A 23,720-nucleotide genomic window follows, 5' to 3' on the forward strand; every position below is an offset into this window, starting at 1 on the left:
GACCACTCAGTTTAACTGAGTCTAACCTTCATTTGCTAACCTTGGGCAAACTAGTTTCATTCTTGATAATCTACTATAAACTGTTACAAGCGATCTTTCCAATAAAGGTAATTCTGGTCACAACACACTTCTTAAAAACCCTTTAAAGGCTCAAATGTCTTCAGACTCAAGTCCAAAGTACTTAGCTTGCAAGCCTTTTCCTGATTCCGCTCCTCTCTCCAGCCTCACCATTGTCATACCTAACCCCCACCACACTCCGTTCACTCCAGGCAGGCAGAATCCCTTGCTGGACTCCACATGCGCTGGGCCCGTCACAGCACCATGCTCTTGCCTATGCCGTCTCCCTTTTCCACTACAAGCTCTCATCCACGTAGTTCACCTTTAAGATTCAGCTCATGCCTGTAATCCCAGCACTTTGGGAGGCCGAAGCGGGTGGATCGCTTGAGGTCGAGTTCGAGACCAGCCTGGCCAACATGGTGAAACCCCGTCTCTACTAAAAATACAAAAATTAGCCGGGCGTGGTGGCGGGCGCCTATAATCCCAGGCACCCGGGAAGCTGAAGCAGGAGAATCGCTTGAACCTGGGAGGTGGAGGTTGCAGGGAGGGAGATCTTGCGACTGCACTCCAACCTGGACGACAGAGTAAGACTGTCTCATAAATAAATAAACTTGTGTAGAATAAACTAGAGGCCACAGACAGTGTCAAGAAGATGGACAGGTCTGAATGGCCTCGGGCGAGGGGATATTCCACTGTCGCCTCTGACTACGGGTGGTCCTGTGGCTGAGGCGCAGCGGGCGCTGGGAGTTGTAGTTCATCAAGCGGACCGAGGAGGTGAGGCTGCGCTGAGCATCCTGGGAATCGTAGTGCTCGCTACACGGTGCCCTCTGCGCAGGCGCACACCGAGAGCCACTTCCGGAACAAGCGTCGCGTTTCTCAGGAGAAACTCTTGTTGAGAATTCCCAGAGTGATAATGGCTACCTACAGCCTGGCGAACGAGAGACTACGCGCTCTGGAAGACATTGAACGGGAAATCGGCGCCATCCTTCAGAATGCAGGTTCGGGATGCGACAACCCGGACAGCGGGGAGCGAAAGCGTGACCGGGCTGCACCGGCAGGCTGACCTGGGACTTGGACCAGGGCTGGGGAGGGAATCCTACGTGCGTGCGCAGCGAAAGGGCGGGACTGAGAGGGGCTGGCCTAGGGCGAGGCTACACTGGCAGTCTCCGTGTGTCCCCGCCCTCTCTCCGCCCTGGCAGGTACTGTGATCCTAGAATTGTCCAAGGAAAAAACTAACGAGCGGCTCCTAGACCGGCAGGCGGCGGCCTTCACCGCTTCAGTGCAACACGTGGAGGCGGAGCTGTCAGCTCAGATCCGCTACCTCACCCAGGTCGGTGTGTCTGGGGGGTTCTGCGAGCGAACCCCAGCTCTGGGTCAAAGCCTCAGGCTTGGGTGATCCCGGGTGGAGCATTAACTGGGCAGGACCAGACCTCCCCAGTCGGCCATCCAGAGCGGGTTTCTTCCTCTAAAAGGAAAGAATGGGCCGGGCGCAGTGGCTTGACAGAGTTCGAGACCAGCCTGGCCAACACGGTGAAACCTCGTCTCTACTAAAAATATAAAAATTAGGCCAGGCTCGGTGGCTCACTCCTGTAATCCCAGCACTTTGGGAGGCTGAGGCGGGTGGATCATCTAAGGTCAGGAGTTCGAGACCAGCCTGGCCAACATGGTGAAACTCCGTCTCTACTAAAAATACAAAAGTTAGCTGGGCTGGTAGCGGGCACCTGTAATCCCAGCTACTTGGAAGGGTGAGGCAGGAGAATCGCTTGAACCCAGGAGGTGGAGGTTGCAGTGAGCCAAGATTGCAGCACTGCACTCCAGCCTGGGTGACAAAGCAAGACTCTGTCTCAAAAAAAAAAAAAAAAAAAAAAAAGCCGGACTTGGTGGTGAGTACCGGTAATCCCAGCTACTTGGAAGGCTGAGGCAGGAGAATCGCTTGAACCCAGGAGGCGGAGGTTGTTGTACTTAGCCGAGATCATGCCATTGCACTCCAGCCTGGGTAACAGAGCAAAAACTCTGTCTCAAAAAAAATAAATAATAAAATGAAAGAATTAAAGGTGGCCCTGCATACCTCACTGGGTAACATCACATGTGCCTGGCAGAAGATGTGTAAATAATGCTAGAACTACAGAACTTTGTCACTGGAAACTTGGCCTGACCTCCAGGCCACGAGGTCCCAAATCCTTATATCCTGAGAAGAGGGACAGGATTGAGAAGGTTCTGAAATCGTCGCAGGGACCACTACCATTACTAATTTTTACGGTGTGCCAGATACTCTGCATTACTTTATCTGATCCTCAACAACTCTAGGAAGTAGTTATTGTCACCCCCATTTTACAGGCAAGATTAACATAAGTTAAATGATTTATTTACCCAGCTACCAGGTGGCCTAACAAATTCAAGCTCAGGGAAGAAATGACACGAGACCTGATGCCTGGTTGGAGTTAGGGTAAAGGAGATGGTGCTCCATTGATAGTCTGTCTTGTAGGTGGCCACAGGGCAGCCCCATGAGGGCTCCAGCTACTCTTCGAGGAAGGACTGTCAGATGGCTCTGAAGCGAGTGGACTATGCCCGCCTCAAGCTCAGTGATGTGGCTCGAACCTGTGAGCAGATGCTGGAGAACTAGGCCAGGGAGATGGACCCAGAGCTGAGAGGGAGACCATCACCTGTGCCATGGGACAGAACCTGGGAACATGTAGTGTGGGGAGTATGAGCACCAACATACCCTGCTGGTCAAAGTACCCTAGGACAAAGGGGCAAATGGTGGGCATGGAAAAACTGAAGCCCGAGCCTGCCCACAGCTATGCCCTGGCCTCTCCAGCAGGGTGCTCCTGCTCTGCACTCCAGAAACACCCTGACAGGCTCAGAGAGGAGATGGAAACTGACATACCCAACCCACTTCCTCAAACACTTCATGCTGCTGCCCCAGGCTTCCCGCAGACTTGGCCTAACGAAGATACATACTTCTTCATTCAGAGAGACAAAACAAGAACTAGAGTTTTAATAATAATAAAAGCAATAACAATAAAAACAAGATCAGACTCTCACTGGGGTAGGCAAGGGACTGAGGAAGTGAAACCAACCCGTATGGTGTCCCAGCACAGCGCCTGCTAAGGAGGGAGGGTGGGAAAGCCCAGGCCTTCGTTGCGGGTACAGGAGGATGCAGGAGAGGGCTGAGGTGGGGGAGGAACAACTGGTGTACTGGGAGAGAGATTTGGGACGAGGGGGAACCATCAGCAAAAAATGAAGCCAGGAATCACAGTAAGTGCGCAAGGGCTGAGGCCAGTTGTTTCCATAAAGAAGACTCAATCATTACAAAAATAATTTTCAGTAGTTAAAAAACACACATAGGGCCAGGCATGGTGGCTCACACCTTTAATCCCAGCACTTTGGGAGGCCTGGGTGGGCAGATCACCAGGTCGGGAGTTCGAGACCAGCCTGGTCAACATGGTGAAACCCCCGTCTCTACTAAAAATACAAAAAATTAGCCGAGTGTGGTGGTGAGCACCTGTAATCCCAGCTACTCAGGAGGAGGCAGGAGAATCGCTTGAACCTGGGAGATGGGGGTTGCAGTGAGCCGAGATCATGCCACTGCACTCCAGCCTGGGTGACAGAGCGAGACTCCATCTCAAAACAAAGCAAAGCAAAACAAAACAAAATACACATAGAATTTGTCCAAGTTATTATCACCCAGTGTGAAAACCAGATTTTATAGTATAACCGTTTTTAAATGAGGGGCCTAAGAGAGGGCAGTGGCTGGTTAGTCCTATGTTAGATATTAACAAATACGTGTAGGCTGGATGTGGTAGGTGACGCCTATAATCCTCACACCTTCAGAGGCCAAGGTGGGAGGATCACTTGACTCAGGAGTTCTATAACAGCCTGGGCAACATAGAGTCCATCTCTAAAAAACAAAAAACAAAAACAAGTATGTATACAGTGCCTACCATGTTGTCAGGGGTCAGTCTCCTTTATTACACTTTTTGTGAGAATAAGCCACAGTTTACCCTCACAAGCTTCCATTCTTGGCTCAGGTATTAGAGTCAGGTGCCACAGGTATATAATGAACCGGCAAACCTGGAAAGGATAAAGAAATTGAGAGATGAGCTCTGAGATCAAGGAGAATGTTTGGGGGATGATAGCTTCAACTAGGGAATCAGATCAAGACATCAACACTATGACCTGGCCCACAGTAGGTGCTCAGTGAAAATGTGTGAATTGAATGACTGGCCCTCACCCCCCTCCACAGCTTCATCTCCCACTAGCTTGCTCTAGCCATCTTCTCCATGATGTTGCTCCAAGCACTAGTCCTTGTGCCCGTGGTGGCTTCCTTCCCTCTCCACTGTCTACAGTCCCCGGCTGACTGTCCTCAGAGGGCCCAGAGTCAACCTTGTGCAGACAACCTTGATACTTGTGTGCCAAGGCCAGGTTTCCAGCCACCTGAGAGCCACTGGGTCAGGATGCCTGTCAGGAAGGCTCTGGGTCCCTGGGGGGAGGGTTCAAAGGTCCAGTTTACCTGGAGAGGACTGCGGTGACTGCCCCCTCCTCCTCTTGCACAGCACATAGGAAAGGGCTGCGGTGAGGATGAAGATGATGGCCAGGAGGCACAGGACCGGCACTGTGGCTGATGTCCTGGCTGTGGGACCAGCATTTTTTTCCGGCTGCTTCTGGTTCTCCCCAGCCTCAGGCCCAACTGCCAGACTGTGGCCCGCAGTGTGAATGGTGGTTTCATTGGGACGAGTGAGCTCTTTGTCCAAGGACAGTGATCCTACTGGGAGGGTGGGGCGCTGAGTGGACTGCAAGGTGGACAGGAGCATCTGGGCAGGGGTGTGGATATCTGAAGATGCCCCCTCTGAGGCCTGAGAAATTGGGGGGCTGGTAGGAAGTAAATGCTTCTGGTGGGCCACAATCCCCGAGTAAGCATGTCCACATTCTGGAAAGGAAAGAAATGAGGAATCAGGACTATCAGGAGACAAGGTGAAAAAGCAGATAGAGGTGTAGGGGAGAAAAAGTAATATCATTGCCTCACCCATCGCAAGGGTCAAGGCTGATACCCCTATAAAAAACATTAACAAGAGAAAAGCCTAACATTTATTTAATCACAGTTTTACATGACATAGGAACCTTCAGAAACAAAGACCCGAGGAAAAGTGCATTTTTATGCTTAGGCTTGCTGTGAAGAATGGACAGTTCTATAGACGTATGATTGGATTGGCCGGGCGCGCTGGTTCACGCCTGTAATCCCAGCACTTTGGGAGGCTGAGGTGGGTGGATCACCTGAGGTCGGGAGTTCAAGACCAGTCTGACCAACATGGAGAAACCCAGTCTCTACTAAAAATACAAAATTAGCCAGGCATGGTGTCACGTGCCTGTAATCCCAGCTACATGGGAGGCTGAGGCAGAATCGCTTGAACCCAGGAGGTGGAGGTTGCCGTGAGCCAAGATTGCACAATTGCACTCCAGCCTGGGCAACAAGAGCGAAATTCCATCTCAAAAAAAAAAAAAGAAGTATGATTGGACAAAAAGGGTATGATCTAATGGCAATAAATGGGGGGTGGGGGACCAGCAAGGCCTGTCCACATTCTTCTTGGCCTCCAAGTATAGGGCAGGACCCCTCTGAAATGAGGACCTATGACCTACTTCCACGTGAAGTTAGAGAATTCCTTTATGGCCAGCTCTCACAGAAAAACAGAAAGAGCAGAGTGAACTACTTACTTCTGCTGTTTTCTTAATTACCAAGGTGCCATGTTTTGGAGTGTCATGTTCTGAGCTCCAACAGAGGGAAGAGTGAGTCAGGGAGGTTATCACGCTGAAGGCCAGAAGAGGAAGGCAGATGACAGACGGAAAAGGTAGGGGACAAGGAAGTGAGTGAACCACGAGACAAGTGGGTGTCATGAACTGGGAAATCAGAAGACCAGGGTTGGATTCCAAGCTCTGCTGTAAAGTAGCTGTGTAACCTCGCCCCTTGTCCCTGACCTCTCCGGAAGTGATATCTTCCAGCTGTAAAATGAGGATAATTGTAGTACCAAGGGCCAGGGTTCCTGGGAGGATGAAAGGAAATCATAGAGGTCTAGGCAGACTTAAAGGCAGTATGGATGACACAGATCCTACAAAACTTTAGCTAGGACATGGAAGAACCTTTTGTATTTTAATGGTTGTATATTTATTTTAAGAGAAAAATACAACCAATGCATCAAACTTGTGACTTCACAGATATTATTGCTTAGGATAATTTACTATTTAAGTTTTCTTTCTTTTTTTTTGTTGCCCAGGCTGGAGTGCAATGGCCTGATCTCGGCTCACTGCAACCTCCGCCTCCAGGTTCAAGTGATTCTCCTGCCTCAACCTCCTGAGTAGCTGGAATTACAGGCACATGCCACCATGCCTGGCTAATTTTGTATTTTTAGTAGAGATGGGGTTTCACCATGTTGGTCAGGCTGGTCTCAAACTCCTGACCTCAGGTGATCCACCGGCCTCAACCTCCCAAAGAGCTGGGATTACAGGAGTGAGCCACCGTCCTGGCCTCTACTTAAGTTTTCAAAACTAGTTTGTGCACACTTAAAAGTAATTCATTTCATTGTATGTAAATTTGAACTCAAAAGAAAAAAAAAGCATTAAAATATTGAACTCTACTTAATATACATGCTGAAATGTCTTGGGATGAAGTGCAATGATGTCCGCAACCTGCCTTGAAATGCATCAAGAGGCCGGGCACGGCGGTTCATGCCTGTAATCCCAGCACTTTGGGAGGCTGAGGCGGATAGATCACCTGAGGTCAGGAGTTTGAGACCAGCCTGACCAACACGGTGAAACCCCATCTCTACTAAAAAAATACAAAAATTAGCTGAGCATGGTGGCGGGCACCTGCAATCCCAGCTACTCGGGAGGCTGAGGCAGGAGAATTGCTTGAACCTGGGAGGCAGAGGCTGCAGTGAGCTGAGCGCACCATTGCACTCCAGCCTGGGCGACACAGCAAGACTCCATAAAAAAAAAAAAAAAAAAGAAATGCATCAAGAAATAAGGTGATGGATGATGGATAGAAGAATGAATAGATGGATACTTAATAAAGCAAATATCGTGTAATTGCTGTAAAATTGATAGTGTAAAATATACGTTTATGTAAATATGTAAAATATACATATATAAATAAAATTGTAGAATCTAGGTGGAGGCATTGGATATTCAGTGTGCCATTCTTTCAACTTTTGTATATGTGTAAATTTTCATAATAAAATATTGGAAAAGAAAAATAGGCCAGGTGTGGTGGCTCACGCCTGTAATCCTAGCACTTTTGGAGGCCGAGGCGGGCGGATCACAACGCCAGGAGTTCGAGACCAGCCTGGCCAACATGGTGAAACCCCATCTCTACTAAAAATACAAAAATTAGCCAGGCTTGGTGGTGCGCGCCTGTAATCCCAGCTACTCAGGAGGCTGAGGCAGGAGAATCTCTTGAACCTGGGAGGCAGAGGTTGCAGTGAGCCAAGATCGTGCCACTGCACTCCAGCCTGGGTGACAGAGTGAGACTCCATCTCAAAAAAATAAAATAGTACTTTGATTTCAAGAAAAATATTAATAAGTAGACAATAGCACACGTGGTAGAATGAATTGGCAAAACTCATGAAGGTGATGGTGAATGATCACCCCGTTTGGCAAACAGGGACTCGAGTCTAAGTACTTTGGACAGGATCAGAAGAAGGTTCTAGGAATGTGCGGCCCCAGGGGAAAAGGCTCAGGTAAAGAAAACTGTCAGGTGGAAGCCGCTAAGCCCTGGAGGCAGAGCCTGAAGAGCAGTGGAAAAGTCTCACCTTTGAGATCAAGACAGCTCATCAATTCCTGAACCCATGGGTCCTTGTTGCCCCCACACACGCTCCAGGAAAGGAACTGGAACCTGCGGAGGAGAGACCTGGGCTTAGCTGCGGCGCCTTCTTTCCTTCCCCGGCTCCTTCCTCATTCCAGAGGCGTGAAGTTGCCACCAAGAAAGAGCCCTTTCTCCTGGGACTGGGAAATTCCCCAGTGGGTGAGACGGAGTCATGAAGTTTCGGGGAATGAGAGCAAACGGAACCCGGAGATGGGGCTCGGTGAGCCGGGAAGGAGTTCAGGTTGGACCAGAGGGGGTCCTGGAGGCACCTGCAAGGAGGGGCCGCCCAGGCGCTGCCCTCGCAGAGGCAGGTGAAATTACCTGGTGTAGTATAGACAGCGATGGTAAGCTCTCAGGTGTTTCCGGAGACGATTCATGAACTGAAGCGATGGCGGGGAGTCAGAAGAAATCCTTTTGCCACAATAACAACTTCCAGTGACGCTGCCTTCGTTGCCATTGCCTGCGCGGGACGGAGGTGGTCGGCACCCATTCCCAGGCCCAGGGTCCCCACTCCGCTGTTCCCTGGCCTCCAATCCACAGCCCCATGACAGCCTCTCGGTGGACCCAGGGTCAGAGCGCCAGGCTCAACCTACACATCATCACGCCCCCGACAACATCCATAATCCCGCCCGGAGCCAGGCGTCCCCGGGCCTCTGTCCCCAACCTCAGGCGGCTGGCTGGCTTTCCTCTTGTCCCCGCTGCCTTCATCCACTCAACTCCGTGGGCCTCGTGTCCCCTCCCCAACTCACCCCCTTCCCATGACTGGGGAGTCTGGGTCCCCTGCCCCGCCCCCGGCTAACCTGGCTGAGTCAGGTACACCAGCAGGAGCAGAAGCAGGAGCAGGAGCACGCGGGACCCGGGCCGCAAGTCCCGTCCCATCTCGGGGCTCCGCGGACCCTGCGGGGATGGAGCCACCTCGCTCTGACTCCCAGACAGGCTCCGGCGCGTGACGTCCAGCTGGTGTCTCAATGGCTCTCTCCAGGGACCGGAGGAGACGGCGGCCGGAGAGGAGGCGCGAGCCAGCTGCACCCCCCGGCCCTGCTGTGCCCCGACCGTGCGCTCAGTACTCGGCCCGCGCCATGCCAGCCTCTGGACGCGGGGAAAGCCGAGGAGGTGGAGCTCCCGCGCCCTGCGCCCCCGCACTGGGCCCGGCTCCGTCGAGGGAAGGCCAGGAATCTTGGAAGAAACCGAAAGAAAACTCCGGCGGCGGGCGAGGAGGGGCGGGAGGACGGCGGCCCGAGGAGCCGATTCGGTTCGGTTCAGGAGGCCGCCCGCCTGGCCCGTCCGCCGACCTGTGAGGCGGCTGCACTGCCGGACCGGCCCTCCTCCTCCGAGGCACTTTCACTTCCCCGATCCGGGCGCCGCGGGACCCAGCCGCGCTGCATGAGCCTCCCGGGCGGCCCGGTGGAGAGAGTCGCCGCCAGCCCCGGCCGCGCGCACCTGCGGGGCAGCCACCCGCGGACGCACCGAGCCCGGGGGGCGTGGCCGCCCGCTGAGCCGGCGAGGGCTCGGGCAGCCCTGACGTCGCAGCCGCACCCGCGCACCCTCCACCGCGAGATATTTACCTTCGAAAAGTGGTGGCGGCTGCAGGTACCGGAGGAGTGGGGCGGCCGGGAGGGGATAGGTCTACCGGGGCAGCCCGCCACGCAGATCCGAGCCCAGGGAACACCCTCGCTCCCACTCCCATACCCCACAGACGCATCCAAAATGCTTCCCTCCCCACCAAACCGTTCCCGATAGGATTAGCCCTCTCTCCTCTCTAGCCTTAATTTAAACTCTGCTTTTGAGGGTCTGAACTCTCCAATTTTAAGCCCCAAATACCACCTCATCCCTGAGTAGTCTTCTCCAACCCTGGTCACCCACTTTCAAGTCCAGCCCCCTTTTTCCTCTCTAAACTCCCATCCTCAGCCCTGAAAATCCTCTTCTCAGCTCCTAGCATATCCGCGGATCCAACCCTAAGTGACTCTCAAACCTACCCTCTCCCTCAATTTGTGACCCAGCCCCAAACTCCATCATTGCTCTCCTGTCCCTCACCATATATCCCTTCTTTTGCTCAGTCTGGGCCGGGGCCCTGTGCCGCTGAAGACATGGAGTTTGTGTCTGGATACCGGGATGAGTTCCTTGATTTCACTGCCCTTCTCTTCGGCTGGTTCCGAAAGTTTGTGGCAGAGCGTGGAGCTGTAGGGACTAGCCTTGAGGGCCGCTGCCGGCACCTGGAGGCCCAGATCAGAAGGCTGCCCCAGGACCCTGCCTTTTGGGTGCTCCATGTCCTGCCCAACCATAGTGTGGGCATCAGCCTGGGGCAAGGGGCAGAACCAGGTCCTGGACCAGGCCTGGGGACTGCCTGGCTCCTGGGAGACAACCCTCCACTCCACCTGCGAGACCTGAGCCCCTACATCAGCTTTGTCAGCCTAGAGGATGGGGAGGAAGGGGAGGAGGAAGAGGAGGAAGATGAAGAAGAAGAGAAGAGAGAGGACGGGGGTGCACGCAGCACAGAGAAGGTGGAACCAAAGGAGGATCGGGAGCTAGCCCCTACCAGCAGGAAGTCCCCCCAGGAAACAAACCCTCCAGGAGAGTCAGAGGAGGCTGCCCGGGAGGCAGGAGGTGGCAAGGATGGCTGCCGGGAGGACAGGGTGGAGAACAAAACAAGACCCCAGAAGAGGAAGGGACAGAGGAGTGGTAAGAACCCAGGGCTGGCCCTGCCCTACCCCTTGCCCAGCCATCCTCCGTTCGGAAGCCCTCCCCTGCCACTAGTTCTGAGTGCTGGCCTTCAGGCCAATCTGGCCTGAAAAGGTGTTTTTATTGACCCACAGTGGGTTTTTTTTTTAATTTAATGTTTAAACATTGCAAGAAAAAAAGTATCCAGAAGTCTGGATTTACACATTCCCAAGAAAAATCTCAAGCTCTGACAGTGGGCCTACATTTCTGCGTGGCAGCGCATTCTGGTCCTCTGTAGCAGCTGTCCCCTTTAGAAGGAGCATGCCCTCTCTACCCAGAGCCCTTTACTCAGTGAGGTTACTTGCCTAGCCCCGTAGGTATTTGAGTTTGGTACTCCTGACCCTGACCACATTTGTCTCTCACTGCCCCCTACCATCTCAACTTTTCCCTCTTTCCCCAGAGGCTGCCCCCCTGCACGTTTCCTGTCTCTTACTTGTGACGGATGAGCATGGCACCATCTTGGGCATTGATCTGCTAGTGGATGGAGCCCAGGGAACCGCAAGCTGGGGCTCAGGGACCGAGAACCTGGCTCCTCGGGCCTATGCTCTCCTCTGTCACAGCATGGCCTGTCCCATGGGCTCTGGGGATCCCCGAAAGCCCCGACAGCTTACTGTGGGAGATGCCCGGCTGCATCGGTATAGAAATCTGGTATCTGAGGCTGGGGAGGGCTGGGGCCCTGGATTCCCAAGCACCTCCTCCAGCCTGATGCCATCTCCCCCCCATATTTAGAGAGCTGGAGAGCTTGGTCCCAAGGCTAGGTGTGAAGTTAGCCAAAACCCCAATGCGGACATGGGGTCCCCGGCCAGGCTTCACCTTTGCTTCCCTTCGTGCTCGAACCTGCCATGTGTGTCACAGGCACAGCTTTGAAGCGAAGCTGACACCTTGGTGAGCAGCCCCAAAGCTGGGGGAGAGGAAGACCCCAACAGTCAGGCAAATAGAAGGAAGGCAGGGTGGTGGGGGGTGCCTAGCGGACAGAAGGAGAGGCAGGGACATGAGAAGATGCAGAGGAAACAATACAGACTGTTACAGGCGGTTAGAGGGTGTAAGACAAACAGACCGAGTGACATATGGGCAGCTGCTGGCTAGATGAATAGCAGACAGGACCTACAGAGGTTAACAGTAGGTGCCCACTACCCGCTATGTCCCCAGCCCCCAGTGTAGTGCTGTCTTGTATTGTGGAGAGGCTTGTCTCCAGGCTGACTGGCAGCGGTGCCCAGATGATGTGAGCCACCGATTTTGGTGCCCAAGGCTTGCAGCCTTCATGGAGCGGGCAGGAGAACTGGCAACCCTGCCTTTTACCTACACCGCAGGTACCATAAGGAGGTCAGAATGGTTGGGGGAAACTGGGACCAGGTCTTTGAGACTGGGAATTAGATGTCTGGAAACAGGGTCCTGGAGTTGAAGGCTAAGTGTCTGGGGCCAGAGCCTAGATCCCTGGAACAAGGGCAGGGGCTAGGTGTTTGGGGCTGGAGACAGGGTCTCTGAAGCCGAGGCCTGAGTGTCTGGGTCCCTGAGAGAGTGCAGGGATTGGGGGACAGGGATTCAAACACTTACTTGCTTCCCAGCTCCACCACTAACTGCAGTGTGACCTTAAACAAACCACTTTACTTCTTGAAGCTTCCGTGTCCTCATGAGGGATACGGAGAAGGCCCATGGAATTGTTACAAGGATTATCTTGGCTTGGTGCCTGGTACACTGGAGGCACTCAGAAATGGTAGTTCCCGGCCTGACTGGAACCAGACTTAGAACCAGGGTCCTCGCGGGAGGCTAGGGAGAGTTCAAGGCTGGGGTTCTAGGCCGGGCAATGGTTCACACCCGTAATCCCAGCACTTTGGGAGGCCAACTTGAGCCCAGGAATTTGAGATCAGCCTGGGCAACATAGACTCTGTCTCTACAAAAAATAGAAAAAATTAGTCAGGCATGGTGCACTCGCTTGTGGTCACAATTCTCGGGAGACTGAGGTGGGAGAATCGTTTGAGCCCAAGAGGTCGAGGCTGTGGTGTTCTGTGATCGCGCCACTGCTCTCTAGCTTGGGTGATAGAGCAAGACTCTGTCTCAAAAAAAAAAAAAAAAATGTCTGGGGTTCTAGCCCAGCACCTCAACTCCTCCCCTTCTCCTTCTCCAGAGGTGACCAGTGAAACCTTCAACAAAGAGGCCTTCCTGGCCTCTCGGGGCCTCACTCGTGGCTACTGGACACAGCTCAGCATGCTGATTCCAGGCCCGGGCTTCTCCAGACACCCCCGAGGCAACACGCCATCCCTCAGCCTTCTTCCCGGTGGTGCGTGGGGTCTCTCCAGGCATGGGCCCCTTGGCCTAGAGGGAAAGACTGGGAAGAAGTTGTCTGGGTCCCAGATAATCCCTCCACATACACGCTGACCCCTACCAACAGCACCAGGGCCATTTCAGGCCTTTCCCAGCCCTCAATGGAATCACCCCTACCAACTCCACCCAGAAACCCCATCCCTATGCAAACCCCCATTCCTCTTACTGCGGCTGTCTCAGGGAATACAGCCCCTTTGGAAGGAAGAAGGAGATGGGTCAGGTGGGGGTCTCCCTGACCCCAGGCCCCTCTTTCTTTCATCCTCCCAGGAGACCCCTACCAGCTTCTCCAGGGAGACGGGACTGCCCTGATGCCTCCTGTGCCCCCACATCCACCCCAGGGTGTTTTTGGTGAGCTGGAGGGGCCCTGTGGAAGCTAGGGGTAGGGCCAGGGACTGGAGAACCAGAGCCTGGGTGGCTGTGAAGAAGAGGTTTGTTAGACTAGAGGGGGTGGGGTTCCAGGGCCAGGTCCTCTAGCAACCCTCTCCTGCCAGGCTCATGGCAGGATTACTACACATGGCGGGGCCTCAGCTTGGACTCCCCCACAGCCGTGCTTCTCACCTACCCGCTGACCATGTACTACGTCATCACCCACCTGGTGCCCCAGTCCTGTAAGGAGAGCGGAGTGGGGGGTGGAGCAGGATGGGGGAATGAGAGCAGACCACATCCTTAAAGCGCTGGTTTTTCACCCAGTCCCTGAGCTCAACATCCAAAACAAACAATCACTGAAGATCCATGTGGTGGAGGCCGGGAAGGAGTTTGACTTTGTCATGGTGTTTTGGGTAAGTCACCCCAGGCCTGAAGGTTGGGCATTTTGGTATGGGGGTGGGCACAGGGTAGAACCCAGATCTATCTTTCTTTCTGTCCTTCAGGAGCTTTTGGTCCTGCTCCCCCATGTGGCCCTGGAGCTGCAGTTTGTAGGTGATGGCCTGCCCCCCGAAAGCGACAAGCAGCATTTTACCCTACAGAGGGTAGGGCTGAGGGGGCCCTGCTTTTCAGCCCTGACCCCTCCAGTGACCTCCTGGTTGGGTCCTGCCCTTCTGCCCCCCACTCCCCATCTTGCCTGGTGCATCCTCCAGTTCCCTGACTTCCAGTGGCTTTTCCACCCCACTCCTGGCCCCTCAGGACAGCCTGGAGGTGTCTGTCCGGCCTGGTTCCGGCATATCAGCACGGCCCAGCTCTGGCACTAAGGAGAAAGGGGGCCGCAGGGACCTGCAGATCAAGGTGTCAGCAAGGCCCTACCACCTGTTCCAGGGGCCTAAGCCTGACCTGGTTATTGGTAAAAGCCTGGGTCTCAGGGTTAGGCATGTGGGGAAGGTGGGAGAGAAGCCCACCGTGGGAGCCAGCTTCTCCCTCCTCTCCGTCTGCAGGATTTAACTCCGGGTTTGCTCTCAAGGATACGTGGCTGAGGTCTCTGCCCCGGTTACAGGTGGGCGATGGGGGCAAAAGGGAACTTCTCTCCCCTCCTGCCTGGCCCCTCCCCATCTCCTTTTCTGGAAGTCTCTGAGCTCTCCTCCTCTTCACCATCACCTGCTCCACAAACCTGGGGAGTGCCCACGGGTCCCCCTGCCTCTCTCTGTGTCTGTCTCCGTCCTCCCCCTGCTCCCCTCCGCCCAGTCTGTCCGGGGACCTCGGCTTTCAGCCCGGTCTGTCATTCTGGCTGCTGGGATGGATTTGGGGAGGGGCCTCTCAGAGCGACCCTCGCTCCACCCCAGTCCCTCCGAGTGCCAGCCTTCTTCACCGAGAGCAGCGAGTACGGCTGTGTGATGGACGGCCAGACCATGGCAGTGGCCACTGGAGGGGGCATCAGCCCTCCCCAGCCCAACCCCTTCCGCTCCCCCTTTCGCCTCAGAGCGGCCGACAACTGCATGCCCTGGTAAGGGTCTGCGACCCTATTTCCTTCCTGACCCTTAACTTCTCTTACTCCCTGGCTCCACACCCTCAAAGGCCCACCTCTACCCTAGTCCCTGCTGTCCTGGGGCCCTCCTGCCCCCAGCCCAGCAACCTGCCTTCTCTGCCCCCACTACTCGTCGCCCCCATGGGAGGTCTCGACATCCCCCAGCACACCCCTCTTTAGATCTAGCTCACGGAATCTCCCCAACCCACAAAAGACCCCGCGACCCTCCAACAGACCCAACCCTGAGTCTAGCCCCACGCCCTGGAACTCAGAGGGGAAAGCCCCGCCCCTGGGAGCCCCGCCCCCTGGTCACTGACCGCGCCCCCTGGAGCCCCGCCCCCTGGTCCCTGACCGCGCCCCCTGGAGCCCCGCCCCTGGGAGCCCCGCCCCCTGGTCCCTGACCGCGCCCCCTGGAGCCCCGCTCCCTGGGAGTCCCGCCCCCTGGTCCCTGACCGCGCCCCTGGGAGCCCCGACCCCTGGGAGCCCCGACCCCTGGGAGCCCCGACCCCTGGGAGCCCCGACCCCTGGGAGTCCCGCCCCGTGGTCCCTGACTGCGCCCCACGCCCCCGCAGGTACTGCAATGCCTTCATCTTCCACCTGGTTTACAAGCCTGCGCAAGGGAGCGGGGCCCGCCCGGCGCCCGGCCCCCCACCCCCGTCCCCAACTCCCTCTGCTCCTCCTGCCCTCACCCGAAGGCGCCGAGGAGAAACGAAACGTGGGCGGGGGGCCCGCCGGCGGAAATGAATGCTGATACCCTAGTAGTCCCCCCCTCCCAAACACTGAAAGGAAAACGTGAAAACACTCAAGGCCTAGGGGGAGGACAGGTTGGTAAAACACGAAAAGGTAAATAAAATTACTTGTTTGAAACCACTGAGTCATTGATCTTTTGATTACACGCTCATAATTGGGCCATTAAACTGGGAAGGAAGAGAAAGTTTGTTTGTTTGTTTGTTTTTTGAGACGGAGTTTCCCTCTTGTCACCGAGGCTGGAGTGCAGGGGACACGATCTCGGCTCACTGCAACCTCTGCCTCCCGGGTTAAAGCGATTCTCCTGCTTCACCCTCCGGAGCTGGGATTACATGCATGCGCCACCACACCCGGCTAATTTTTGTATTTTTAGTAGAGACAGGGTTTCGCCATATTGGCCAGGCTGGTCTCGAACTCCTGACCTCAGGTGATCCGCCCGCATCGGAAAAGGAGTTAGGGATGACTTACTTTCCCCCAGCCCCTTTTAGTCCCCTCGACGGCTGTCATTTCTTTAACTCAGAGTCAGGGATTGTGACCCTCCTTGGTAATCCCATGGTTCTCCTAATTATGTGTTGGCCAGTCACTTTCCAGCCCTGGTAACCCTCAGGGACCGGCCCCAAGGCAAGGAAAGACCGAGCAGCAGAAAGTGGCTTCTTCCTGGGGGCGGGAGAAGCAATCAACCTCCTGGGACCACACAGATCCTTGGTTTGGATTCAGTGAAAGGCCCCAGCCACCCAACTCCACCTTTTCTCACCACCTCGTATTCAATAATGAACTCCTGCTGAGCTCTTCTGAAATCACTCAAGTCCATCAAGGTATGTCCATTCCCGCTGCAAACTCCACCGTATCTCATGGCCACATTGCAGCCCAGAGTATTCCTCCTCAAAAAAAGACATCTGAGGGCCGGGCACGGTGGCTCACGCCTATAATCCCAGCACTTTGGGAGGCCGAGGCAGGTGGATCACCTGAAGTCAGGAGTTCGAGACCAGCCTGGCCAACATGGAGAAAACCCCGTCTCTACTAAAAATACAAAATTAGCCGGGCATGGTGGCACATGCCTGTAATCCCAGCTACTTGGGAGGCTGAGGCAGGAGAATCATTTGAACCTGGGAGGCGGAGGTTGCAGTGAGCCGAGATCGCGTCATTGCACTCCAGCCTGGGGGGACAAGAGTGAAACTCCATCTCAAAAAAAAAAAAAAAGAAAAGAAAAGAAATTAACCGGATGTGGTGGCATGGGCCTGTAATCCCAGCTACTCAGGTGGTTGAGGCAGGAGAATCATTTGAACCTGAGAGGCGGAGGTGGCAGCCAAGATCGCGCCACTGCACTCCAGCCTGGGTGACGGAGTGACTCTGTCTCAAAAAAAAAAAAAAAAAAAAAGACATCTGACCTCATTTCTCCCTCGCTTCAGTCCCTTCAGTGACTTCCCTTAGCTCTTAACAGTGTGGGCTGCCCTTAATGACTTCAGTCACTGAGTATAGAAAGGGAAAAACAGAGGAGAAACCTGGCAGATACCACCTTAACCAAGGGATTAAGGTGAACAATTAAGTCCTGTTGATGTTACTCTTTTTTTTTTTTTTTTTTTTTTTGAGAAGGAGTCTTGCTCAGTCGCCCAGGCTGGAGTGCAGTGGTGCGATCTCGGCTCACTGCAACCTCCGCCTCCCGGGTTCACGCAATTCTCCTGCCTCAGCCTCCCGAGTAGCTGAGACTACAGGCGCACGCCATCATGCCCGGCTAATTTTTGTATTTTTAGTAGAGACAGGGTTTCACCATGTCGGCCAGGATGGTCTCAATCTCTTGACCTCGTGATCCGCCTGCCTCGGCCTCCCAAAGTGCTGGGATTATAGGCGTGAGCCACCGCACCCAGCCCTGTTGATGTTACTCTTAAGTCTCTTTCATTTTGTAACATACCTCCTTGGCTTTTATTTTTTATTTCATGACACTGATTTGACAAGACACAGAATCATTTGTCCCGTAGAATGTTCCTCACTCAGGAGCTGGCTGATTACTTCCTCAGGGTGTTTTTAATGTGTTCATTTATCTTCTTCAGTTCCTGTCAACCAGTAGTCAGATCGAGATGACAAGGTTCTGCTGATGTGGTCCCTGCCAACCTCTGCAGGCTGATCTCATGCCATTTCCTTCCCCTGTCAACTCTGCAGCCAGATGCTTCTAAATAAAGACGCGCTCTCTCACTGTGGAACTTCCCACGTGTTTTTTGTTTTGTTTTGTTTTTGAGATGGAGTTTCGCTCTTATTGCCCAGGATGGAGTGCAGTGGTACAATCTTGGCTCACTGCAACCTCCGCCTCCCGGGTTCAAGTGGTTCTCCTGCCTCAGCCTCCCAAGTAGCTAGGACTACAGGCGCCTGCCACCATGTGCAGCTAATTTTTGTATTTTTGGTAGAGGCGGGGTTTCACCATGTTGGCCGGGCTGATCTCCAACTCTTGACCTCGGGTGATCTACCCACCTCAGCCTCCCAAAGTGCTGGGATTACAGGTGTGAGCCACTGCGCCTGGCCAGAACTTCCCATGTTCTTGCTCAACTAATTCTTAGCCTAGGTGGCAGCCTAAATGTCACTTCCTTAGGAAAGGAAGCATTTCCTGACCCCCAGATGAGGTTAGACACCCCTCTCCCTATTAGGCCCTCATAGCACCTTGCATATGCCCTTTGATGACCTTTATCACACAATTTCTTGTCTACCCTTTCAACGGTCAACCCAGAAGGGGTGGGTGCTACCTCTATCCCCCAGGGTCTAGCCTGGCCGGGCATATGGCAGCATACAGTAGGAGCTCGTTAATTGCTTATCAGATTGCTTTCCCCCCATACTTTCAACCCTCCCTCCTCATCTTTTCTCTCAGCTTCACCTCCTACAGCCAGCAAGGGGAAGCCTGGGTCTCTCGTGGACTGAGGAGAAATAGAACTTTTCACCACTCCCTTGGCCAAAAAATAAGCTTTTCCTAACTCCTGACATCTATTACATAACAATAGGAAAGGATGTGGTTATCTCCCAGTCGTGGGGTTACTAAGGATTTGTTTATTCATTTTATTTAGCTGGACTGCTCATTTTTCTTCCATGAACACAAGTACTTTTGTAATAAAAATGCTTAATATACAAATTGCTCTTTAATAATTCACTTACCAACTATTGATTGAATACACAAGGCTTTGTGCCGAACCTTAGCGACGCAATGGGGGAAAAAGACACAAAATGGTCTCTGCCTCCATAAAGCTTACAGTTTAGGCAGGGATCAGTAAACTACGGCTTCCAGCCAAATGTAGCCCACCTTTTGTTTTTGCATGGCTCGTAAGCTAATAAGATTTCACAGCCGGGCTCATGCCTGTAATCCCATCACGCCTGTAATCCCAGCACTTTGGGCGGCCGAGGCAGGCAGATCACGAGGTCAGCAGATCGAGACCATCCTGGCTAACACGGTGAAACCCCGTCTCTACTAAAAATACAAAAACAAAAAATTAGCCGGTCTTGGTGGCAGGCACCTGTCGTCCCAGCTACTTGGGAGGCTGAGGCGAGAGAATGGTGTGAACCCGGGAGGCAGAGCTTGTGGTGAGCCGAGATTGCGCCACTGCACTCCAGCCTGGGTGACAGAACGAGACTCCGTTTCAAAAAAAAAAAGAAGAAGATTTCACGAGAAAATTATTCGAAATTCAAATTACAGTGTCTATAAATTTATATTGAAGCAGAGCCACAACCATTTCTTTATGTATTGTCCGTGGTTACTTTCAGGATGCAAATGGCAGGGTTAGAGTGCCGCAATTGCAGCAGAATCCCTATATGACCTACAGCGTCTGAAATATTTATGAACAGGCCCTTTGCAGAAAGTCTGCCAACCCCTAGTCCAGGACAAGATTTCCACAATGCAGGTTTATACAATTTTGTGTGGATCGTGAAGTCAATTTAGTGAGCCTCAAGCAGCATCTTTTTTTAATGAAATAGAATAGATAAAAATATGTATCACATGTATAATTAATAACTATTTTGTGAAACATTTGTTTTACTTATACATACGATATATGCTTATATGTGTATGTGCTGCATCCTGATGTAAAATGTATTTCTTACTGTGGACCATGTTCAAAGCATCTGAAAGGCTGGGTGCAGTGGCCTGTAAACCCAGCACTTTGGGAGGCTGACGTTGTAGGATCACTTGAGGTCAGGAGTTCAAGACCAGCCTGGGCAACATATTGAGACTTCATCTCTACTTTTTAAAAAAAAAATCTGAAGGTGTCTGGCTTAGAGGGAAGCCTGGAATAAACAGAGAAGTAAGCAGAAAATAACAGTACAGTGTAATTGGTGCAATGATGAGTTACAGACCCTTAGGGCATATCAGAGGCACTTAAGACAGCCTCAGGGCTGTCAGTGAAGGCTACCAGGAGGAAATGACATCCAAACAGTGACCTGAAGGACACGTAAGAGTTAGACAGGTAAAGAAGAGAAGAGCCGCCGGGTGCAGTGGCTCACGCCTGTAATCCCAGCACTTTGGGAGGCTGAAGTGGGTGGATCTCAAGGTCAGGAGTTCAAGATCAGCTTGGCCAAGATGGTGAAACCCTGTCTCTACTAAAAATACAAAAATTAGCCAGGCGCGGTAGCAGGTGCCTGTAATCCCAGCTACTTGGGAGGCTGAGGCAGAGAATTGCTTGAACCCGGGAGGCAGAGGTTGCAGTGAGCTGAGATCGCACCACTGCACTCCAGCCTGGGCAATAGAGCAAGACTCCATCTCAAGAAAAAAAAAAAAAAAAGAAGTGTGGTGGGATGGGAAGGGCAGCATGGATCTGTTTGGGATGCTAGTCTCAACCCCGCCTCATGGACTGACGTCTGAGCCCTGCAAGAGGAACCAATTGCAGAGGCTGAAGGAACAGTCACTGTATAGAGCCTCTGGAAGGTCAGCAGGGCACAAACACCACAGCACAGCACCGAAATCCCCGGAATCAGTGTCACACAGGGGGCAGGGATCCCCCCATTTCTCAGGGGACACAGTGTGGTTTTGAGAGGCATTGAGAATCCCAAGGAACCCAAAAATGTGGCTCTGTATGACTTCAATCGTTTTTCTTTTTTCTTTTATTTTTTTGAGACAGAGTTTCGCTCTTGTCGCCCAGGCTGGAGTGCAATGGTGCAATCTCGGCTCACTGCAACCTCTGCTTCCCGGGTTCAAGCGATTCTTCTGCCTCAGCCTACCTAGTAGCTGAGATTACAGGCATGCATCACCACGCCTGGCTAATTTTGTGTTTTTGTGGGTTTTTTTGTTTTGTTTTTGCTTTCTTGGGTTTTGTTTTGTTTTGTTTTATTTTTGTTTTTGTTTTTGTTTTGAGACTACAAGCGCCCGCCACCGCACCTGGCTAATTTTTTTTTTTTTTCGTGCTTTTAGTAGAGATAGGGTTTCACCGTGTTAGCCAGGATGGCCTCAATCTCCTGACCTCGTGATCTGCCCGCCTCGGCCTCCCAAAGTGCTGGGATTACAGGCTTGAGCCACCGTGCCCGGTCTAATTTTGTATTTTTAGCACAGATAGAGTTTCACCATGTTGCCCAGGCTGGTCTCGAACTCCCATCCTCAGGGGATCCACCCTCCGTGGCCTCCCAAAGTGCTTAGATTACAGGTGTGAGCCACAGCACCTGTCCAATTTCAATTTTTTAAAATGTATTGGGGTTGGTTTGATGGCCCGGGATATATGCACTATATTGGTATCTGTTGCATGAGTGCTTGAATACATATTCTCCTGTCATTGGGTGGAATGATCTATAAGTATTCACTACATCCTGTTTGTTTATGACATCGTTGAGTTCTTCTATCTCCTTACTGGTTTTTGTCTAGTTGTTCAATCAATTGCTGACAGGTGAACCATGAGCTATGAATTTAAACAAACCTGGTTTGAAACTGGACTCATCTGGTTACTAGCTGGGTGGTCACGAGCAGATTTAGAATTAGACTCTGGAGAAATTCTTCTGAGATCCAAACTTTACTGGTCTGACATGGAAATTACAAGTAGCAAACATTCATATAGCGCTTACTCTGTGCCAGACTGTGTTCTAATCACTTGGCATTTATCAGTCTATTCCTCACACAACAAACTTAAGTCAGGTGTTATTATATTACCCCCCATTTTACAGATGAGAAAACTGAGGCACAGGGAGGTGAAGATAAAGTAACCAAGTACGCTGTGAACAAACACAGGCAATCTGTCTCCAGAATATGCACTTTTAACCCCTTCGCCATTCCGCTTCTGGGAAAATGAGGCAATTTCTGGGATAGTTAAGAAATGTTTGCTATGGAAGCCCTTCCTTCCTAGAAGCCTGTCTCTGTCTCGCTCTTTTTTTTTCTTTCTTTCTTTTTTTTTCTTTTTTGAGACATACTCTTGCTCTGTCACACAGGCTGGAATGCAGTGGTGGGATCTCAGCTCATTGCCACATCCACCTCCCGGGTTCAAGAGATTCTCGTGCCTCAGCCTCCCAAGTAGCTGGGACTACAGGCACACACCACCACACCAGGCTAATTTTTGTATTTTTAGTAGAGATGGGGTTTCACCATGCTGTCCAGGCTGGTCTCGAACTCCTGACCTCAGGTGATCTGCCTGCTTCAGCCTCCCAAAGTGGAAGGATTATGGGCGTGAGCCACTGCGACCGGCCTCTCTCTGTCTCTTTGAAACAGGGTCTCACTCTGTTGCCCAGGCTGCAGTGCAGTGATGCAGTCTTGGCTCACTGCCGCCCCAACCTCCCGGACTCAGGTAATTCTCCTCCTCAGCCTCCCGAGTAGCTGGGACTACAGGTGCGCACCACCACACCCAGCTAATTTTTTGTATTTTTAGTAGAGACAGGGTTTTTGCTATGTTGCTCAGGCTGGTGTCGAACTCCTGGCCTCAAGCAATCCTCCTGCCTCAGCCTCCCAATGTGCTGGGATTATAGGCACCAGCTGCCTCACCCAGTTGGAGCCAGTCTCTCTTATACCAGGCATTGATGATTGGCCATGCAAAGAATCAGAAACACTCTGTCAAGTTTTCTTTGAAATACATGAAGGAACTTAAAGGAGACCCACAGGGCTCCAAGAGCTTCAGGTAAGATCACTACTGCCCACTTCACCACTATAATGGGAGATGGAATAGAACATGATAAAGTTTGCCGGGCACAGTGGCTCACGCCTGTAATCCCAGCACTTTGGGAGGCCAAGGTGGGTGGATCGCCTGAGGTCAGGAGTTCGAGACCAGCGTGACCAATATGGTGAAACCCTGTCTCTACTAAAAATACAAAAATTAGCTGGACACGGTAGTGCATGCCTGTAATCCCAGCTACTCAGGAGGCTGATGAGGCAGGAGAATCACTTGAACATGGGAGGCGGAGGTTTCAGTGAGCCGAGATCATGCCACTGCACTCCAGCCTGGGAGACAGAGTGAGACTCCGTCTCAAAAAAAAAAAAAGATATAATTTGAGGCTTAAGGGTCCACATCACCTGAGTGTAAATCAAGGCTCCCAAGTTAACTTCACACACTGGATAAGTGACTCAAGCTCTCCGTGTCTGTCTCCTCACCTGTAAAATGGGGTATTAACTGTACTTATTCCACAGAACTTGTGAGACCAAAGGCAATTAATAAATTAATAAATGCAAATAAATAATTTGCATTTAAATTATGCAAATTAATAATTAATTAATAAATGCAAACTCTTAGAAGAGTTCTCAGCATGATAAGTATTTAATAAACGGTATAAGTTGTTGTGTTATTACTATTGCAAAATAAGAGGTCAACCCTAAGCCATGGACTGCAACTACAACTATTTCCCACCTTCTGCAAAAAGAACATCATGCTTTACCTCCCTGTTAGTTGTGGGCACCCCAGAAGTCCACAGTGGCCAGGGCAGGCATCTTCACCCAGACTTACCCCCAAGGACTCCGTTCATCTCCATTTGCGTTCACTCTCCTTTCTTCTCCCCACCCTGCCCCAAATCCTTTCATTGCACCCTTGGAAACCTAAAGTATGTTCGCAAAACAAAATCCCCAAATCATCAAGCTCTTCTCTCAGTTTTGTTTGCCTTCTTGCTCTCATAGGAAACTGGCTCTTCCCACAAAGACATTGCTCCCTTGCAACGCTCCAAGGAGGCAGCTATTTCCTTTTTCTCCCACCCTCCACA

General features: G+C 52.3%; 3 protein-coding genes across 5 annotated transcripts; 2 read left to right on the forward strand and 1 right to left on the reverse strand.

The window, feature by feature from the left end:
• The first annotated feature begins 884 nt into the window (after positions 1-884).
• Positions 885-3,088, forward strand: MED11 (mediator complex subunit 11). The gene is made up of 3 exons (XM_004058329.4): positions 885-1,055; positions 1,257-1,387; positions 2,543-3,088. Exons 1-3 carry the CDS (start codon positions 971-973, stop codon positions 2,678-2,680), a joined length of 354 nt encoding a protein of 117 aa, XP_004058377.1. The 5' UTR covers positions 885-970; the 3' UTR covers positions 2,681-3,088.
• On the reverse strand, positions 3,019-9,149 carry CXCL16 (C-X-C motif chemokine ligand 16). The gene is made up of 6 exons (XM_019013307.4): positions 8,713-9,149; positions 8,234-8,372; positions 7,860-7,942; positions 4,571-4,987; positions 4,062-4,131; positions 3,019-3,958 (listed from the first exon to the last, which is right to left on the reverse strand). The coding sequence occupies exons 1-5, from the start codon at positions 8,789-8,791 to the stop codon at positions 4,085-4,087; spliced, it is 765 nt and encodes a 254-aa protein (XP_018868852.3). The 5' UTR covers positions 8,792-9,149; the 3' UTR covers positions 3,019-3,958; positions 4,062-4,084.
• A 146-nt stretch (positions 9,150-9,295) lies between these two features.
• Positions 9,296-15,719, forward strand: ZMYND15 (zinc finger MYND-type containing 15). 3 transcript variants are annotated; one of them, XM_004058330.5, is made up of 14 exons: positions 9,296-9,502; positions 9,970-10,591; positions 11,031-11,265; positions 11,360-11,515; positions 11,780-11,940; positions 12,756-12,908; positions 13,220-13,300; positions 13,444-13,560; positions 13,643-13,731; positions 13,822-13,920; positions 14,075-14,228; positions 14,320-14,378; positions 14,665-14,825; positions 15,419-15,713. In XM_004058330.5, exons 1-14 carry the CDS (start codon positions 9,296-9,298, stop codon positions 15,588-15,590), a joined length of 2,466 nt encoding a protein of 821 aa, XP_004058378.4. In that variant the 3' UTR covers positions 15,591-15,713. The 3 variants fall into 3 exon arrangements, with proteins under 3 accessions (XP_004058378.4, XP_004058379.4, XP_055223200.2); XM_004058331.5 differs by lacking the exon at positions 13,444-13,560 and having other exon boundaries at positions 15,419-15,719; XM_055367225.2 differs by lacking the exon at positions 11,360-11,515 and having other exon boundaries at positions 15,419-15,683.
• The last annotated feature ends 8,001 nt before the right edge of the window (positions 15,720-23,720 follow it).

The sequence above is a fragment of the Gorilla gorilla genome, chromosome 19 (assembly GCF_029281585.2).
Source record: "Gorilla gorilla gorilla isolate KB3781 chromosome 19, NHGRI_mGorGor1-v2.1_pri, whole genome shotgun sequence".
Classification (NCBI taxonomy): Eukaryota; Metazoa; Chordata; class Mammalia; order Primates; family Hominidae; genus Gorilla; species Gorilla gorilla.